The 18,711-nt window shown below is 38.9% G+C and overlaps 2 protein-coding genes across 3 annotated transcripts; one reads left to right on the top strand and one right to left on the bottom strand.

Moving 5' to 3' along the window:
• Positions 1-46: 46 nt before the first annotated feature.
• Positions 47-5,570, top strand: dnali1 (dynein, axonemal, light intermediate chain 1). Of its 2 annotated transcripts, XM_023275983.3 has the most exons (6): positions 364-558; positions 2,068-2,204; positions 3,498-3,667; positions 3,845-4,023; positions 4,311-4,475; positions 4,592-5,570. In XM_023275983.3, exons 1-6 carry the CDS (start codon positions 490-492, stop codon positions 4,625-4,627), a joined length of 756 nt encoding a protein of 251 aa, XP_023131751.1. In that variant the 5' UTR covers positions 364-489; the 3' UTR covers positions 4,628-5,570. The 2 variants fall into 2 exon arrangements, with proteins under 2 accessions (XP_054869568.1, XP_023131751.1); XM_055013593.1 differs by lacking the exon at positions 4,592-5,570 and having other exon boundaries at positions 47-558; positions 4,311-4,553.
• gnl2 (guanine nucleotide binding protein-like 2 (nucleolar)) lies at positions 4,723-14,815 on the bottom strand. Its single transcript, XM_023275982.3, has 16 exons — positions 14,607-14,815; positions 13,818-13,902; positions 13,609-13,703; positions 13,047-13,186; positions 10,569-10,753; positions 10,378-10,444; positions 10,119-10,277; positions 9,898-10,011; positions 8,965-9,093; positions 7,843-7,947; positions 7,232-7,390; positions 6,772-6,879; positions 6,191-6,675; positions 5,695-5,780; positions 5,377-5,456; positions 4,723-5,208 (listed from the first exon to the last, which is right to left on the bottom strand). Exons 1-16 carry the CDS (start codon positions 14,668-14,670, stop codon positions 5,071-5,073), a joined length of 2,199 nt encoding a protein of 732 aa, XP_023131750.1. The 5' UTR covers positions 14,671-14,815; the 3' UTR covers positions 4,723-5,070.
• Positions 14,816-18,711: the final 3,896 nt, after the last annotated feature.

Raw genomic sequence — 18,711 nt, 5'->3', positions numbered from 1 at the left:
TTTATCTCGGCGCGGTCGCTGTCCACTTTTCACTTTAGTTCCGCCGCGACGGCTATATCATTTATTGTTTATTGAATGGAGACTAAGGTTGCTTGAGGTAACGAGAAGTAGGATGGAATTTACGTCGTCATTTTTTTGTTCAGTTTTCCCCCTCTTTATTCCTATTTTCCTCTTTAAACATACGAGGCACGTTATAAAGCGTAAAATTTACGTCAAGTGGAAGCCCAGCACGAACTGTCTTCGTTTGTTGTGCTGATTAAAACGTATTTTTGACAAGAGTAATAAGAATAAAACAATGCAAAAATAGAATATGTTAGTGAAATTCATCGCTGATTTTGCACGGATCACTTAAAATGAAACGCCTGCACGTTGTTGTCATGACAACGGAAACAAAGCGCCTGAGTGTCAGCACCGACATTTCGATAAGTGAAACCAAGAAATCTCTTGTTTTATACAATAGATTTGTTTAACTTGTTTCTTTGTCAAACAATGATTCCACCAGACGACTCCCTCCTAAAATATGAGAATCCAGTTTTGGTCAGAAAAAAATCACCAAAGGTGAGTTTACCAAATAAGCTAACGTTTAGTTATGGCTAGACTACGTGGCTCATGTAACAGTAGATTAAATACTTTAAACTAACACAAAATTTGTGAAATTTTCAACACATAGTGAGTTGTCTTGAAAAGATGACCGAAAAACTTTACCTTAGGTGGATTTATTTTTCAGTTATTGTATATTTTTAAGTGTTAAATGCAAATTCTTAAGAAAAATATTTAGACAACTGCAAAAAAGAGAAAAACTCAATCTGTGGCACTCACTGCCTGCAGATAGTACAAGTACTGAAACTGCAGTAGTTATTTTCTTTGTGTGTGGCACCATGGTGTCTTTAAAACCTAGTCTGCAGCTGTTATTAATTCTTTGTAATGCACTACATGGGTATGGAGAAGGTCTACCAGTGCATTCTCTTTTGGAGAATCTGCATCCTACAATTTTACAATTTTTATCGAAAGCAGTGTACATCTGAGAGTAGATACAACACAAGCAAGGCTCTAGTCAGGATAAACCAACCTGGATAGCCATAAAACAAGTTCAAGTGTAATAAGACTGTGGTGCTAAAGGTGATCAGTGAAGAGCTGGGTTTTTAGTCTTTTATTAACAACTGAGAGGGACTCTGCAGATCGAACAGCATTTGGTAAGTCCTTCCACCACCGGGGGAACCACAGAGGAGAAGAGCCTGGCTATCTACACTGGGCCCTGTTGTGGTGGTTGTATCAAGCGACTTTTGTTGGCCGAGCGTAGTGAGTTGGAGTGTAGACATGAATGAGAGAGTTCAGGTAAGAGGGAGCTGTTTTCATTGTCGTTTTGAATGCAAATGTCAGAGTTTTGAATTTTATGTGGGCAGCAACTGGAGCCAGTGAAGCGATTTGAACTGCGGTGTAACATGTCCTGTTTTTGGCTGGTTGAAAACCAGATGTGTTGCTGCATTCTGGATCATCTGCAGAAGTTTGACTGTGTATGTGGGGAGGCCTGCCAGTAAGGAGTTGCAGTAGTTGATGCGTGATATTACAAGAACCTGTATCAGGAGGAATGATGGTCTGTACTTCCTGATGGTATAGAATCGACATGACCAAGCAACAGAGGCCACATGAGCCTTGAAGGATAGTTGGTCATCGATCATCACACCCAAGTGTCCAGTTGATTCAAGCTGGGTGTTGATTTCTTGTCGTTACAGAGGGACTGGCAAGGAGCTCAGTCTTGGAAAGGTTTATTTGGAGGTGGCGTTTTTTCATCCATGCTAAGATATCTGCAAGGTTGAGCAGGTTTTGCTGTTAGAGGGCAGAGATTGTTCAGAGAAGAGGCTAGTGAGGAACAGAAAGTGTCAGTGGCCTTGTCAGTCAGGAACCCTGTTAACTAGTGAGTTTGTAAATGTAAACAGTTACATGGTAGTTCTATAATATACATATATTCAAATGTGTCAGCTGTTATGAAATATCATTTAACAAGGATAAGTAATAATAAGTACATGGAATACACAGTGTGTAAAACAAAAATACTTTTCACTACAGGACCGCCCATTGAAAGTGAGCCCTCAGCAGTCTGCTGACTCTGCACCTGTTCCACCACCCCCTAAACCAAAATCAGACTCTTCTGAGGCCATCAAGCAGGGAAATGAGGAGGTCTTGAACATCATTCTTCCACCCAGGTATAGTTCTCATCTACTGCACAGTACACAACAAAAGTTAGTATGACCTTGTGCAGTGGTCTGTATTTATATAGCGCTTTTTACTATACCTGAAACGATACCCAAAGCGCTTTACATTATACATCACATTCACCCATTCACACACACATTCACACACTGATGTGCAATGTCACTTAAATGTTAAATCATTCAAAATTGCATCACCTCTGAATGAAATAAGATTTCTAAGATGACAAGTAGGGTATTTCTTTTTAGAAACAATCGCAAACATATATTAGAAAGACTATACTAAAAATACAGCCTACAAAATAAGAACTCAACGCAACAAAAGTGAACTGTGGAATGTCTAAGTGATCACTGGAACAGAAATTAGAAAATCTATCTGCTTGTCTGCATCTTGTCTCCACATGAAAAATAATTGCCAGATGAATTGAAAAATCTTATTGTGAGACTTCAAAAAAGATGGAAAACTATATAGGGAGGTTGGTGAACAAATAAAATCAATCAAAACACAATTACAGCAATAATCAGATGGTACAGAACAATCATTAGTACCACTAACCCGAGCCACATTGGTCATCCTAAAATGTTGTGGACAGCACACGGCTAACACAATTTAGGTCAAGGACTAGACAAGACAGGGGTTATCAGAGTCTCTTTGACAGCTCTGACAGTGGGAAGGACAGTTTATGTGGATAGCATCTAAGAAAACACTGTTGCTTACTGTTTGATACAAAATTGCCAGGTTAAACTTTGCACACGAGTTTCTAAAAGGAAAGGAGCAAGATTATGACCTGGCAAAGTATGTCACCTGACTTAAATCCAAAAGGATACCTTTATTTTTTTTAAGACAGAGTAAAACAACCCATCCAGCTAAGAAACTGTGTCTAAAGGAAGGCAGAACATCTCTCCAGAAATTTGTGCTATACAGGATATCTTCCATGTTGAGAAAGAGTGTGTCTATCAAAAAGAAATGTAGACATGTGAAATTTAAATACGAAAATGTACATTTTGAGATTTTAATCTGCATATCCACGCAGGAGTGACTTTATTGCATTAAGTTGTGACTGTGTGGCCTGTATTCCAATATAGTAATAAATATAGTAGGAAATGTTAGCTTTAAATTTTATATGAGCATATCCCACTTTTGAACTGAAAAGTCATTCAATTACTGTAAAGTGATTCAATTTTGAATCATTTCACATTTCAGTGATATTTCAGGTACACACTTACCTCTGTTGTATACTGTATAATGTTCAGCAAGTTCACACTTCTGAACTCCTGCTACCACAGGGAATGGACAGAGGGAAGCCAACACTGGGTGCAGCAAGTGTCCAGTGCACCTTGTACAAGAACCGATGTTATACACCTCGAAGAACGCTTAGACACAAAGCTGCAGCAAAGACAGGCCAGAGAAACAGGCATCTGCCCTGTCCGCCGTGAGCTCTACTCCCAGTGTTTTGGTAAGGAGGCGGCTGAAATGTTGGTGACAACTGAGATCACTGTGTGCCAACTTATCCAAATGACCTGCATTATATCAATATTTGACCTCTATGTGGCTAGATTTGTATCTTCATTATGCACATTTTCATTTGCACAACCTCTGTAGACTAATCCTCCCAATTTTCTGTTCCTTGAAGATGAAATAATCAGACAGGTAACCATCAACTGTGCTGAGAGGGGTCTGCTGCTGTTGCGTGTTAGAGATGAGATTCAAATGACTATTGCTGCCTACCAGACACTGTATGAAAGCAGTGTAGCTTTCGGCATAAGGAAAGCACTGCAGGCTGAAGAGGGAAAAGCTGACATGGAAAAAAGAGTGAGAACAATGAGTTTTTCATGTTATTTGTTATGACTTGCAACAACCGACAGAACACAGGGGCACAAAAATGTGATATTTTTGCAGCACTTCATAGACAATGAGCAATTTAAAGAGACAATCATTTAAAGCTATGAGAATATACTTAGACTGTAATTTACTTTAAAGTCCAGCAGAGGGCACCATTTCTTTATTTTACAGTTAATATAGTAGAAATGGTGGCAGCACTTGTCCAATTTATCCTGCATCAGAAACTAACTTACAAATGTATTGTATTATAATCCAAGCTTTCAGAACTGCAGGATGAGAAAGAAGTTCTGAGGAAGCAACTGGATGAACAGAAAGCTAAATGCGATGCAACTGAAAAGAGAGAGGCTGAAAAGCGACAGGTGGAAGAAAAGAAGTATCTTGAGGACATTCAGTTTCTTAAGAGAAGTAACCATCAGCTCAAGGTAACATCGTATTGCATACTAGAACAAATAAAATCCACATCTTTTTAAATTTAGCACCAATAGTAACTGTGTTGCTTGTCAGAATATTTACTTCACTTATTTGTCTTTCTCTTCAGGCCCAACTGGAAGGAATAATTACGCCAAAGAAGTAGAAAAGCGAGAGCATAGTTGCTCTTTCCCAGCACAGGATGTTAATACATTTGCATTTTGTCTTATTCCTAAATGATAGATTAATGTGAACTTAGTGTAACTTTGTAAATATTTATTTTTTCTTATCAGCATGGCATGACAAATATACTTCAAACAATTACTGCACATTTCTCTTGAACATCAAGAGAGCAGTACACTTGTAAATGATGAATGAAATGTCATTCAAAAACAGTTCTGGGTTAAAAGAAAAGAAAGCTGAAAAGGCAAGACAGTCATTTCCTTGTGGGAGAGCCAAGTTCAAGATAAGGCATCAGGTGGCCACATGATGGAGACCATATAACACTCACCTACCTTTGCACCATTTGTCAACTTGTCATTTCAATAAAACATAGCCTTTCTAGCTACTTTAAATACAGATTTATTATATATGGTGTGTTTTGCCAATCTAGTGCTTTGATCTTTTGGTCTTTTGACCTTCTGTGGCTGGAGCCTTTCTGTTCTTGTTCTTGTTTTTCACATTGTGCGTTTCATAATAGCGTGCACCAACTTTCTTCGTCTTCATAGCACGGTCCATTGCTCTTCTCTGTAGAAAAAGATCAAATTAAAGAGAAAAAAAATTAAATCTTCGAAGAAAGGCCACACCTTTTCATCTGCACTGCTGTTATATCAGTAGGTAGAACTGGCATTTATCTAAAGTGCTGAACAAGACAGATTGACCAGTTTGACGTCAGTAAGAACAAACACTGCATACCTGTTTAGATGTCAGCCTGTTCGGCTGGTTGGACTCCTCATCCTCCCCAGCTTTTCTTTTCTTGCCCCTCTGATTTACAGCTGAATTATAAAAAAAAATGTATCAAGTCTGATGCCAGTGCCTGAATGCCAACTTGACCTAGCCATACAAATGGAAATAGGACTTTTATCGGTAAAATATCATTCAATCAGTAATTGATTATCTGTTTTTTGTTCTGGGGGACTGTGGAAGATTTTTTGGACCATAACCTCATCTGATAGACCTCCCCGAATGTTTTCAGCACCATACAAAGTAATGACAAACTTGTTGATTGACTACCTTTCATTTGTGCTTGTTTCGCCGCCGCTGCTGCTTGTTTAGTCTTGATGTCTGTGAACACTTTGTCAGAAAGCGCCTTAGGTATCCTGTCCAAAGAGACGAAAAAAGAAAAGTAAACTGTTACCTACCAAAGCAAACAGTTTACTCCTGCTGGGATATGCTGAAATGAACACTAATCAGATTAGGCTTAGTATAACTATACAACTGTTATTTTCACTTTGTTCTTCAGTGCATGCTGAAATTCAACAAGGGGAGATGCAAATTTAAAGTACACAATGACGCAGAAGTTATGCAAACAGGTCACTAATGAGATGTTCAACATGATGACTGCTAGTCCTCAGTGGCTTAAAGGCTGATTAGCATGGACCACCTAAAATGCATAGCATCGCTGCCTGACAGTCTGACAACTTTGTATTTACTTTATTGAATAAAACTAAGAGACAAAACACAAGTCAAAGAAAATATGTAATTGAGGTTTGGGAAAGAGCTGACTGACCGGATTGCAGAGAAGCGCTTGGATTTGGCTCGGTCCAAGAACTGCTTGTACTTGGCGATCTTCTCGTCCAGCTCGCGGATGACCTCCCGTGAACTCTTGTTGCCATTTGCCTTGTCATTCTGAGAGGTTGTAGGCTGACAGACCTCGGTCTCTCCGTCCGCTGGTTCGACACTGGTCCCATCTTCCTGTTCCTCGGCGTCCTCGTCTTCTTCACAGTCTTCCTCGTCATCGGAGCCGGAAAGGTCCGACATGTCCAGGTCTGGCATCTCCACCGGAACTAAGTCTTCCTCGCTGAACTCAGGTGCTACGTTGATCTTGCCAAAGTTTTGTCGGACATTTGCCAAAATCTTCTTGACCTGCTCTTTCTTTTTCTGCTGCTGCTGGTCCTCATTTTTCTCTGTGATGGCGTCTGGATTGTCTGGCTGCTCCTCTTGTGCATTCTCCAGAACCTCTGATGGTCCTTCAAGTGGCAACAGCTGCTGGTCCTTGCGAAATGACAATGATACAGACGACACAAGTTGCTGCCAAAAAAAAAGTCATGTACTGAAAAAGCCAAGGTGAAAAATTCTGTATACTATTACCTCTTCATCTCCTTCAGGCCCCGGAGGTTTCACAAAGAAGGGGATGCGTCCTCTCTGCCAATCATTCAACACCATTTTGGAGACTGTGGAGAGATCTGGTTCTCCCCCCTGCACAAATGCAAGAATGCATTGTTTAAGTCATTCATGGACAGTTTGCTGTTTAAGTGAATGTTGTCAAGAGTGTACAGCACATATTATATATAAGCAGATGCATTACTCTTGCATTTCAAAATGGGAACAGAAATTAGCCAAATGTGAATTTAAAGCATTTGTTTAATATCCAACAAATACTTAATTTGAAATGACTGCTCATAACAATAATAATTTTGTTTTGTAACCGCATTTTAATATAGAACCTAAACATTTCAACATAAATGATTCAAAGAGAATAACACTAAATGCAAAGCAGTTGTCATTGAAGCATTCTGAAGTCTTCTAAGTAAGGAAATTAAAGAGGAACCTTTAGAAGTTTCCCAGTGCGAAAAGCCAGCTTCTCCAGAAAGTCCTCAGCAGATTTCCAAGTTGGGATGCGGTAAGTTTTCTGAATATATTCTGGCTTGGCTCGCTCTAGTACTGCCCCGATGTGCTCCTCTGGGTTCTTTATCTTCTCCACTTGGACCTTAGTGAGGAAAGGAAAGAAATAGGCGAGAGATTTAAAATATGAACCTGCAACCTTTCAGTTACGGGGACTGTGTGGCCTAAATGCTAAACCTTTGATCCTCAAAAAGAATCCTGAGGATCAGAACTGCAGCTGATCAAGACATTTTTGAACAGCCAGACATTAGCATTATGAAACCCAATCTACCTTAAAGTCTGTTCACTGCACTCCAGTTACTCTGGACTAACGAAAAGGTACACTGACAGTTGGTGGATTGTTCTAAGTTACAGGGATATCATTTCTGGGAGTTGTGCTTGAGCTTTTCAGATGCTACCGTGCTTCAGTGGTACAAGAAGCACAAACCAGTTAACCCTCTTCATTGCATCTGGGTGCTAGCAAGAGTGAACGAATCAGATCTCACACAACCTAGATACAAAGCATGCTCAACCTAGAAAAATCAGAAAGAGACTTACCACTCCTTTTAATACAATATCAGATTCACTGTCTTCTGAAGGGTAGACAACTCCGGGACAGTCAATGAGGAAGATGCGCCTCATCAAAGTGATGTACTGCCACACCTAAAAAGGTCAGGAGGTTATGTTTGTCTCAATGGTCAAACAACTTCAGTTTCACAACAATAGATGAGATGTTTTTCTTTTAAACTGTTGGTATTTAATGATATTAAAATAAAAAACAAATGTGAGTGGAAGAGAAAAATATGAAACAAATTTATTTTTGGAAAAGCAACAACTGCTTGGAACCTGGTCAACAACTGTAATAACTGCATCATAATACAGCAAATGTTCCCTTCTATAACTGTATCATCAACTAGAGGGATTTCATTGTATCTTTCCACATAAACAAATGCTTCTATTTAAAAAGAACAAAGCAATGAGAGACACAGCAGTGCTGCAGATCATGAGGTTGTTTGGCTTTTACCACTGTCGGGTATGTAGTGAGAATCAAAGACAAGGTGGGAAATAAAGGAGTGCTGGCCACCGGCCCATCAGATTCATTGGATAGGTGTGCAAAAAAATCTCCCCTCTGCTGCGGTTCAAGTTCACAACTTTGGCAAGCCAGGAAAAGTCAAGATATTTTCCCTTACTTTCCTCTTGACCCTTCTTTGGACACTGGGGCTTCAGACCCTTGTTCGTTTCCAAACAGGATAAGCAGCCCAAGAGAGAGGAAATTAAGGATAAAAATGGTTGTTGTTCTTTCTCTTGGCCCTGTCTCTACTTAGATTTTCAGTTATATAGTTAAGAACACAGAGCTGACTATTTCTGCTGTTCCAGCTATCAGTTATTACTGAATTAAGCAGCAAGTAACATGCATCTTTTCACCTCACGCCACTTCCCCACTGATTCAAAGCTATATTCATTCCTGCATGTAAAATAGAAACCACAAAATAACCACAAGTCAGGCAACCGAGTAGAGTTTGACATTATTAATAATTTGATAATCCATCAAGACACTGTAGTTTCTCATGGTCTTACAGGTTTTACAGGACTGCCTCCCATTAAGACTTCTCATTGCTCTGGTTGCTTTCTGGCAAACAACAGGTTTAAATGCAATTTGTGAGGGAGAGATGACATTACCTTTGTTTCTCCAGCGAGGGGGGCCACGTTGCAGACCTTCTTCGACCGCAGAGTGTTAATGACTGAGCTCTTTCCCACATTTGGATAGCCAATAAAACCCACACTTATCTGTTTTTTGTCTGTGTGGAGCTGTGGGAGGAAAAAAAATAAAGTCAGAGTATTGTGTTTCCTAAACAACAGCCTCAGTGTGTCCTCATTTCAGTGAGGTCATTTTAGATTATTTCTGTTCTCATTAGTAATATGTGAACTTGTCACCACCCCAGAACTACAATGTAGACCAACAACAAAGTTTCCTACGACAAAGTCCTGCTCATTATCCACATCGGTCTAATAAAACCATAAATATTAAATTGATAGCTAAGCCCAAACATAACTGTCACTTTCTACCAAAACCTATTAATAATCTTTTGTATCGAAAAAAAGTAAAACCCATCCTTGTTTGTGCTCATATCAAAAAAGAAAATCAAAAATGTCCTATTACTGGAGGCCTTTGATTGCTCGTCTTGCAAATTTCTCAAAGTGTTTTAGAACAAACTGTGATATAATGAAATCAAATCAGTCAGTACAACTGAATAAACCATTTCTCAAAACCTAACCCTAACCCTACAGCTGATGTTTTTAAGGCTACAGTCACAAAATCAGTATTTTAGCAGTGCAGAGCAGCAGCTTGGTAATGGCTATGCAAGTTTTGCAAATTTAGACAGTTAGCATGTGCACATTTAAAATCCCCCACCCCCCACAAAAAATATATTCGATTAGCATGTGAAAATGCACATTTAAATTATTAGGTCAAGAAATAACTCTTTTGCAAATATAAGAATTCCAAAGACTGGACAAATAAGTTAATTCTGTGGAATGTCTGCTTGTTACTCAATCAGCAAGTAGCATAGGCTCACAACAAATTAAAGATGAAAATTTGAGGCATCTGTTTACCTTGCCAAACTGCCTGAGCAGCTGGATGAGGGAGCCTTTACCAAACGAGTTGGTGAGGCTGGCGTGGAAAGCCAGAGTCGGGTATTCTTGGGACAAAACAGCGACCCACCGTTTCTAGTTTAAGATTTAAGCGGAGACAAATAGACTGTCATGAAACTTAACAATGTGAAACAACAACCAGACAAATGCTCAAGTAAGGATTAAGGCTGTAAAAATCTTACCGTAACCCAGGTAGGGATGAGGTCACACTTGTTTAGAACAAAGATCAGATGTTTCCAAGGTTTCTCTTTCTTCAGATATGTCTCGATGCTCTTGGAGCGTGTTCCCATGGGATCACGTGCATCCAGCACTTGGATTATGACATCAGATGAGTCAATCACCTATGACAATAAAAATAAAAGTGGAATGACCCCACAACACTTCGGTGCACCATTATCTACATTAACATAACGCACAATACTTAGAGAATGGAGATAATACCTTGTAAAGTTCTCCCCATATCCTCTTGGACTGACCCTTTTTGAAAATCTCCTCGCGTACTTCCTCCCTGTCACAAATCACGGATTGAGAAAAGCACTTTGCTTTCATTGTTAAAAACAAAAATTCAGCAGCTTTGCTCCTAATGACATACATTCAGCGTGTATTGATATAGTATCTAGTGAGAATCTTACCGGACCCCTGTGTCCTCTGTAACCAGGTTTTTGTCTTTGTCTGCATTGTAGCTCAGAGCTGAGGCCTCAGCTTGCTCAACAAGGTCCTTTACATCCCCCACCATGAGGCTGGGCCTCTTCCTTTGGGCCTTGGGTCCAAACGTGGTCTCAAAACCCTCCGTGTCCAGAATGTGCACCTTTGAGTTCTGCAGTTGTTAAAAAAACAGAACTTTTTAAAGACTTTGACTGTGATCATAACCTGCAAGAGTGCACCAATAGATATTTAAATAAATAACTTAAAAGTAATAATTTTAATATGAATGTGAGGTCAGATGAATAGCTCTAAATAGACACCCTCAGAAGCTGAAAAATGAAGCCATTGGAGGTGCAAAAAAATGTGATCTTTGAATGACCACTTGAGGCCAGTTCCAAAAGCAGGTCAATCCATGTAGACTGCCCTATTAAAATGTCCAACTTTACAGCAGAGATAAACAGGTTTACTGCAACAAAAACACTTTTGATCTCTATAGTTAATTCCCCTGTTCATTACAACTGTACATGAGGTTGAACTTTTGTGTAACTCACCCGCTGTGTCAACCATTAAAGTTATATGAACAACATACTTTGGTATCGAAACAAATGGGTGACATGAGACCCCTTTTTCTTTGATACAACCAGTTTTGATACAGTCGCAGTGATACAGCCCATACAAGGATTTAAGAAAGAAACACAGAGCAACTGCAAACAGTAAACAGAGCACCCAAGTATGCTACGACAAAGCCAGTGCAACAGCAAAGACTGTGCCAGTGCTGATTAAGTGTTCCAGTGATCTTAAAACACAAGCCACAGTTCTATTGCAACACTACCATGAGAAGTAGGGGGCAGGTTACAGGGTTTGTCAGGAACCATGCCGTTTATAGCTTCAGGTTGCCTGGACTATCTGCCAAAGTCTTCAACATAGCCCCCTGGTTCTTTCAAAACACATTTCACAACTGAACCACAAACCGCCTTTTACTTAATCTGCCTTCTTGGAGAATAATTCCACTGGTCAATCAACTGTTTTTGACATTTAGATGAATGTTTTTCAGTTTGCTACATTTTAATCAAAATCGTCCACGGGCATGAATTGGATTTTACTCTATCGATAGATGTCACTTGGCAACATATAACCGCAATGTTAATAGAACATGAACAACAAAACAGCAAATTTAATACAGAGCTTTTGGAAATTGGTCAATGAACAACACACACAGTATACAAATAAATCAGAGCATCCCTGTGCAAAATCACTTAAATGTACATTCAACAGTAGGTTACTTGCGCCTACATAAAATTAAAAACTAACAGTCTTTGCCGAAGGGGTTGTGTTTCTCTGCTTTAAAATACCCCAATGGTCCAACATTCATCAGGGTTCTCTGCATGTGCTTCATCAAAGTTTCGTCATGCAACGTTTTTCCAGGAAGCAAGAGAATTTTTTGTAGACATTGTCAGAAGAGGCTGATGTTATACAATTTCCTGCTCAGTGGCCAAAAACTTTGATTTCCATGGATAACCCTTATGTCATGGCTGAAGCGCTTGACCTTCTGTCTATCAAAAGTAAATTGTCAGTGCTGTCATTTTAGGAGCACAACCACAGTCGCTGTGACTTATGGTAGCATCACTCTGTCTACACCTCCTGATTGTTGCTCCAACTGTGTTTTGACAGATTTTTAGTTTGTCACAGATTTTCCTGTATCTTTTTCCATATTTGGAAAATCATACAGTCAGGTGATTTAAATGGCTCTGACACCTTGATGAAGACACACAGAGAGCTACAGGTCGAAGCTGGGAAAGTCCTGGTGTTCAGAGGTCTTTTTAAAAAACAAAACAAAAACAAGTTAACAAAGTTAGACTAATTGGAAAACACAAGTGTACTCAATTTTGTTACAATAATCACAGGTTTTCTATCTAAGATCAGAGGTGTATTCACTTCTTTTCTTCGTGAAAGCAGCCTTTCTAAATAATGTGTTTTTGATTGTTTATAGGAGGAATTTTTTACTTCCAGACCTAGAAATAATTGAGCTGAGAGGTGATGCAATTTGAATCATTTGACATTTAAGTGATATTGCACAGGGGTGTATTCACTTCTGTTGTAGTTTCAGCACATGGCACAGGAACAAGGAGAACTAGATGTTATATTTGGAAATGTGTTGGCAATAGACAACTGTCTCATGCCAAGTGCAATGTCGGTACACTCAGGTTTACTGTGGGGCAGGGTGAATGAGCATTTATGCGAGTCCTTGTGTTAAGTTTGAATCATTAAAGAAAGAAGGCCAGCGCTGTGATCCTTATCACCTTTGCTTGAAGTAAGCCCGGTAAAAATGCTGCTGGTATACTCAATGCGCATCGCCCCTTCAGAATCCTTCTGGATCAACAAGGTCCGGCAAACAAACGGCAAAGGACAAAAAAACACATTTTTTTTCCTTTAAAGGATTGCAGGTTTTGAGCCTTTATACTCACATGGGCTTTGACCCTATCATGCAAGAGAGACATAGGCAGTTTGCTCTGTCTCATCACCACACGATACGGATCCTTCTGTACTGCTCCCATCTCTTCCTGGAACTTCTGGAGGGATGATTGCTTGATCACACGTGTATTTGCTAAAGTATAAAATATATAAATTGCAAATTGTGACCTGGTTAGCTTAGATATCCTATCACTGATAACATGAATGTCTTATGAGTTTTCTAAAATCCTGGTTCATGCACTGATGACTAAAAATGGGGTGCTCAAATGTGTCAATTAAAGTCAAAAGGTCTTCATTCTTTCAGTACCAATGACAAATGCATTCAAGTGAATGTCCCCAGTTAACTGGTTAATTAACTCATTAAAACAGTAATAATCTAACTGTTCTTTAGAACTGTCATTTGTATTTGTAATTCACACAAGGCAGCCATGTTAGAGTGGTGTGTCCAGTAATTTGAAGATGGATGGCTCGATCCCTGGCCCTGGACAGGGCAATATAGTGCCTTTTTCAGCATACACTGCTATAACATAGACAACAGTGGGGAAAAATACTTACCAAACCATTTGATGTTAGGTTCAACTCTGGCTACAGTCCCTGGAGCTACTGTGGACTGGTACTGTAGCGGTTTGATGACTTTTCCGCGATTATTACTGGAGAAAAAATATCAGTGTCATTATTAATATCATTACTGTTATATTTCATTGGAATATGGAATCTCCAAATCAGTGTCTCATAAAATTAACGCAAATCTTGATTTCGATTACCATCTCTGCTTTTGTCTGTACATATTCAGACGCTTGATGGTGGCTCTGTCCCTCATGTTGTTCCCACCAGCACCCTTGGGTCGATCTGTGAAATGCATGCAGTTACTTGAATGATTCATTAACAAAAGACACCTGCTATCACAATACACTCAGCTGGCAATTTATTAAGAGACCCTATTAATTATTTACCCAGAACAATACAGATTTGTGATAAACTCTGTCTCCAAGTACCATAAAACTTCGCTTTTTGTATTTTGTTTAAACTGCTTTTAAGAAGTGCTGACTGGATGTTTGAATTTTATGGTCAGTGGGAGTCTATTGTGTGTAGTCCTGTTGAGAGAAGTATGAGAAGTATTTCTCATACGGTAACTTTAAAGCAGTTTGATTTGCTTGGTGTGTTAGAATACATTGGCAAGGGATATTTAATAAGATGGGCACTGAGTATAAATTAACTGTGAAAAAGAAACATCACATTCTTGCTGAAACGTCTTATGACCAATTAATAATAGCAGCTGTTACCAGACTTGAATGCCAATGAGTTGAATAACAAGTTGAATACTTTAATGTTTAAAACGCCAAATCTGGTAGCTACTTTCTGTTGTAGCAATAGCTAAACTTAACACTCTTTGAACTCGTCGATTGACTCATTTTGACACCCAGCACATGTAATATGAATCGCTAGTTTAGTTGAACAACGGAAAACAACATAGAAATCCTTTTTCTACACCGGCTAGCAACAATTAGCATTAGGTGTAAACAAACGGCATAGCTAATGGGAGTTTAGCTCACCGGGGTTGCTGCTGGACGATGAGGGGTTTATCGAGCTTTTCCCCTTAAACCGTGGCTTCACCATGTTGACCACTTAGTCGGCAGAGGCTTTCACGGACAAAAAAATCTTAAAGACCACGCTAAGGTGGGTGAACGCTGAAGTTTGATTGCTGTTATTCCCTTCAGCTCGACACTGTACACCCTACACGTGTTCTAATGGTGAAGCCGGAAGGACGTCATCGGACGAGCGACAGCGACATGAACCAATCAGAGAGTTCCTGTGACGCGCATTGAGCCTGTCAGTAGACTGTGTTGTAATTAATATAAATTATTTTGTACACATTTAAAAACAACTTTATGTGTTGCGAAAGCGTCAAATTTTTACAATATGTCAATTAATTTATTTTGAAAATGAACTATACACATTTATATATGGCATATTACGTAAAAGCAGTGATATAGAAATATATCAGGTCAAGGAGTTGCCACAATGAAATCCAGACAAGCCGGAAAAATCTGAATCCAGACTTGAATTAAAACTCTGCCTGTTTATGCCTCATTGTTATGCTCTATTTGTTCCAGAAGAGGGTGCAAAGTAGTTTGGACTAGGACAGTGGCACATGTCAACACATGTCCTGCTGAATATGTGTTGTTTTAAATGTCAATTTTAGCCCTTAATTTTCTGTGTGGCTGCTGTATATATTTGGAACTGAATAATGAATGGTGTAGGAATTCATGAGACAGGCTGGCTCAGACATTTTAGAAATACTGACGTGATAAGTGTAACTATACAAAATGCTTTTAGTTCTAATTTCTATAGTTACAAGTTAATTCAATTCACTTTTATTTATATAACTCCAATTACAGGTCAAATCGTCTCAAGACACTTTACAGAACCCATATGCCTGAATCTGTTATGTGTTAATTGTTCAGTTATACAATTTCTGGCAGAACATGGAGATCTAAGTGGTGATTCAAAGACTCATTTGCATTCCTCAAAAATTTTAATTCTGTTAGGAAACATTGTTCTGTATTCCTATTTGTGCTAAATGTATGGAGAACATCAATAGTGGTTATGGAAGTGCAAATAATCAAATCCATCCATCCATCCATCATCTATACACTGTTTAATCCTCATTAGGGTCGTGGGGGGGCTGGAGTCTATCCCAGCTGACTTGGGGTGAAGGCAGGGGACACCTGGACAGGTCGCCAGTCTGTTGCAGGCCTACATATACAGACAAACAATCACACTCCTGTTCACACCTATGGGCAATTTAGAATGACCATTTAACCTCAGCATATTTTTGGACTGTGGGAGGAAGCCGGAGTACCCAGAGAAAACCCACGCATGCACAGGGAGAACATGCAAACTCCATGCAGAAAGATTCCGGGAACGCCGGGATGCAAACCGGGGATGTTCTAGCTGCAAGGCGAAAGTGCTAACTACCACTCCACTGCGCAGCCCAAATAATCAAATCAACTAAGCAAATACACATTGATAACTTTAAATGGGCATAGGTTGTGTAACACTGTAATATATTCCTTTCATACTTGCAGGTAATTTGCAATAGGTAAAAAAATATCAGGACAATTTATACTTTTCTCACCCAGGCCACTAAGTATTTTAAGGTTTTCAGCTATTTAATACCAGAATGGATATCACAGTGTGTATATTCAAGTTTGCCTGGTTGTGATGATGCTTTCTTCACAGCGTGTATGGCATGTTACACAAGTGTGGCTCTTTGCCAAGGTAGGCAAGTTCGTAGAGACTCCGACCTGGAGAGGCGCCATCCAGTATTCAGTTTATACAGCAGGGAGACTGAGGAATGTTCTCTGTTCATTTTCATACAGATGAAATGGGAACTGACTGCATCAGTAATCCATTGCAATAAATGATCTTTTAACACCAATACATTGGGATTTTTTTTTTATCCTCTTTACGCTGAAATATAAGAAGAAGAATGTCCCTGTCATACTTGTTTGATTCAATCTAAAGAGTCTAAACCTTCCACTTTAACGCCTACATTTATGGTAGAAATGTTCTTCCAACAGGGCTTATTCATGCAGACAGGGGAGAAACAAATGCTGTCAGGTTCTTTTTTGTCTGAAGCTTGCTTCATTTAAAACCACCTGTTACAATTGTATACAAACAGTTCTTGTGGTTCCTGCAAAATTTTTACCGTCTGGATAATCAGCCATATCTGCATAAAAAGTAGTTGTTGCTTTTCTATGTCTTTTTGCAGCAGATTAATTTTACTGAATTCCTTTAACATGCAATAAGTTTTCCTTGCATGTAATGTCAAAGGCAACATATCATTATGAGAACCGATTTAAAATTTTTATTTTCAATAATGACCAAATCACGAAGCTGCAAAAACTGAAATACAACTACTATTATTATTATTATTGCTGTTGTTGTTATTAATAACAATAACAATAATAATAAACAACTTTATTTATATAGCATTTTTCTTAAAAGTTAAGTGCTTAACAGACAGACATTTTTTTTTAAAAACTCCAAAAGTAATTATAAAATATTCAAAGATCATAAAAACAGTCAGAAAATATAAAAACATACATGCTATTCTGATCTCAATAGCAGACTGTTCCAAAATCTGGGCGCTTTAACAGAAACAGCATGGTCACCCCTGTCCACTAGCCACAACCTGGCAATAACCAGCTGAGCTCTGTTCACCAAAAATAATATTTTTTTGTTGCTTAGAAAAAATGTAGTTTCTCCTCATAAAAGTCCACTACCAGTTAAGCTGTTTAATAAGAAGAGGCATTAAACACTGTTTATGCTGTATACTCTCAGTATTCTGTCATCAGAATGAACGTTGGGTATATTTTGTCTGTCCTCACATCTGTATTCAGCGGTTGTACATTTTACAGCTGCTAAACCAACGGATTGGCTGAACTTCATGTGACCTTCTCCATGTGATTTGCATGAAAATGTCTCATTGAGTCCAGCAAGGCACTACGACCGCAAAGAAAACTAACTGAGCACAAATGAACAAGCACTAATCAGACTTTGCATGCAGAAAGTCAACCGGACAAGGACCGACCATCCATCTACCATCTAGACAGATTGACCATAATTTATGAGCAGGAGGAAAGACAGTAGACCTATGCATGGTTGACAAGCAATTTTAAACCAATAAAACCTATGGCAGGGTGCATGTGCTGCACAAGGAGAATGGAAAATCGCACCGGCTTTCTTGCCATAAGGTAGAAAACCCAATAATTTTAGCAACAATATATCAGCCAATTATTACTTCTGTACCACCTGAGTTTATTTATAGTTTATTAGCAGTTTGTTCTTTTGTGTCTTTCTCAGCTGTAAATTAAACCAAGACAACAGCAGATTGAGGGAGAACTCATATTACAACAAGCAATAAAACCTCATTTTATTGAGCCATATAACAGGAAAAATGTTGAAAACAGCAGTTTTGTGAGAACACTTGGCACATGACATAAAAATTGGCCCTGCACTTTTTGTTCTTCCAGCTGCGAAGCATGGCAGGTAAAGCTTGTCTATGTCAGTCTAGTGATATGAAGAGCCAATGGCTGGAGTCACAGAATCCATCTTGAAGGCAGATATTCAGCCAGCCAGCAGTTTGCAACTGACAATTCTGGAGTTATATGCAGTGGAGCGTCAGCAGTTAGCATTAGAACACCTGTGTTTAATAAGAGTATGTTCGAGCTGCTCACAGATTGATACCTCAGCTCTAGCATGTGTGTTACAGATTTTATGTTTACAGCTACAGAGGTTCATTCCAAAATAAAGTAAATGATGAGATGATCACTGAAAAAACGATGCATGATTTCAAAGTGAGTAATGGTATCTAAAGCATCAAAAGGAGAAGAGATGTTTTAACTTAGAAACAAAGAATTGGAATGGATTAACATTTGCTTTTTTTTTATTTATTAAAGGATTTACTCACAAACATAAGTAAAACCATTCCAGCAAATAGGTTCCATAAGAATTTGGAGAAGAAAATAACACACAAAAACAGTTTCAAAGGGATTTCTTGAATGCAAAACTGTGAAAGTCTAACTTGCCTACAACAGTAACAACTTTACAGCAAGTTGTAAAACCACAACAACCAAAAAGTACACACTTTGA

The sequence above is a fragment of the Amphiprion ocellaris genome, chromosome 9 (genome assembly GCF_022539595.1).
Source record: "Amphiprion ocellaris isolate individual 3 ecotype Okinawa chromosome 9, ASM2253959v1, whole genome shotgun sequence".
Classification (NCBI taxonomy): Eukaryota; Metazoa; Chordata; class Actinopteri; family Pomacentridae; genus Amphiprion; species Amphiprion ocellaris.
This window is presented reverse-complemented; position numbering and strand designations above follow the sequence as displayed.

What these genes read in the sequence shown, in the direction of transcription:
- gnl2 (XM_023275982.3), bottom strand. Translation starts at nt 14,670, where the DNA reads ATGGTGAAGCCACGGTTTAAGGGGAAAAGCTCGATAAACCCCTCATCG. An exon ending in ATGATAGGGTCAAAGCCCAT is followed by an intron (nt 10,754 to 13,046) that starts GTGAGTATAAAG and finishes TAACAACTGCAG; the next exon opens with AACTCAAAGGTGCACATTCT. An exon ending in ATATTGTATTAAAAGGAGTG is followed by an intron (nt 7,391 to 7,842) that starts GTAAGTCTCTTT and finishes TTCCTCACTAAG; the next exon opens with GTCCAAGTGGAGAAGATAAA.
- dnali1 (XM_055013593.1), top strand. Translation starts at nt 490, where the DNA reads ATGATTCCACCAGACGACTCCCTCCTAAAATATGAGAATCCAGTTTTG. An exon ending in TCAGAAAAAAATCACCAAAG is followed by an intron (nt 559 to 2,067) that starts GTGAGTTTACCA and finishes TTTTCACTACAG; the next exon opens with GACCGCCCATTGAAAGTGAG. An exon ending in AACATCATTCTTCCACCCAG is followed by an intron (nt 2,205 to 3,497) that starts GTATAGTTCTCA and finishes CTGCTACCACAG; the next exon opens with GGAATGGACAGAGGGAAGCC.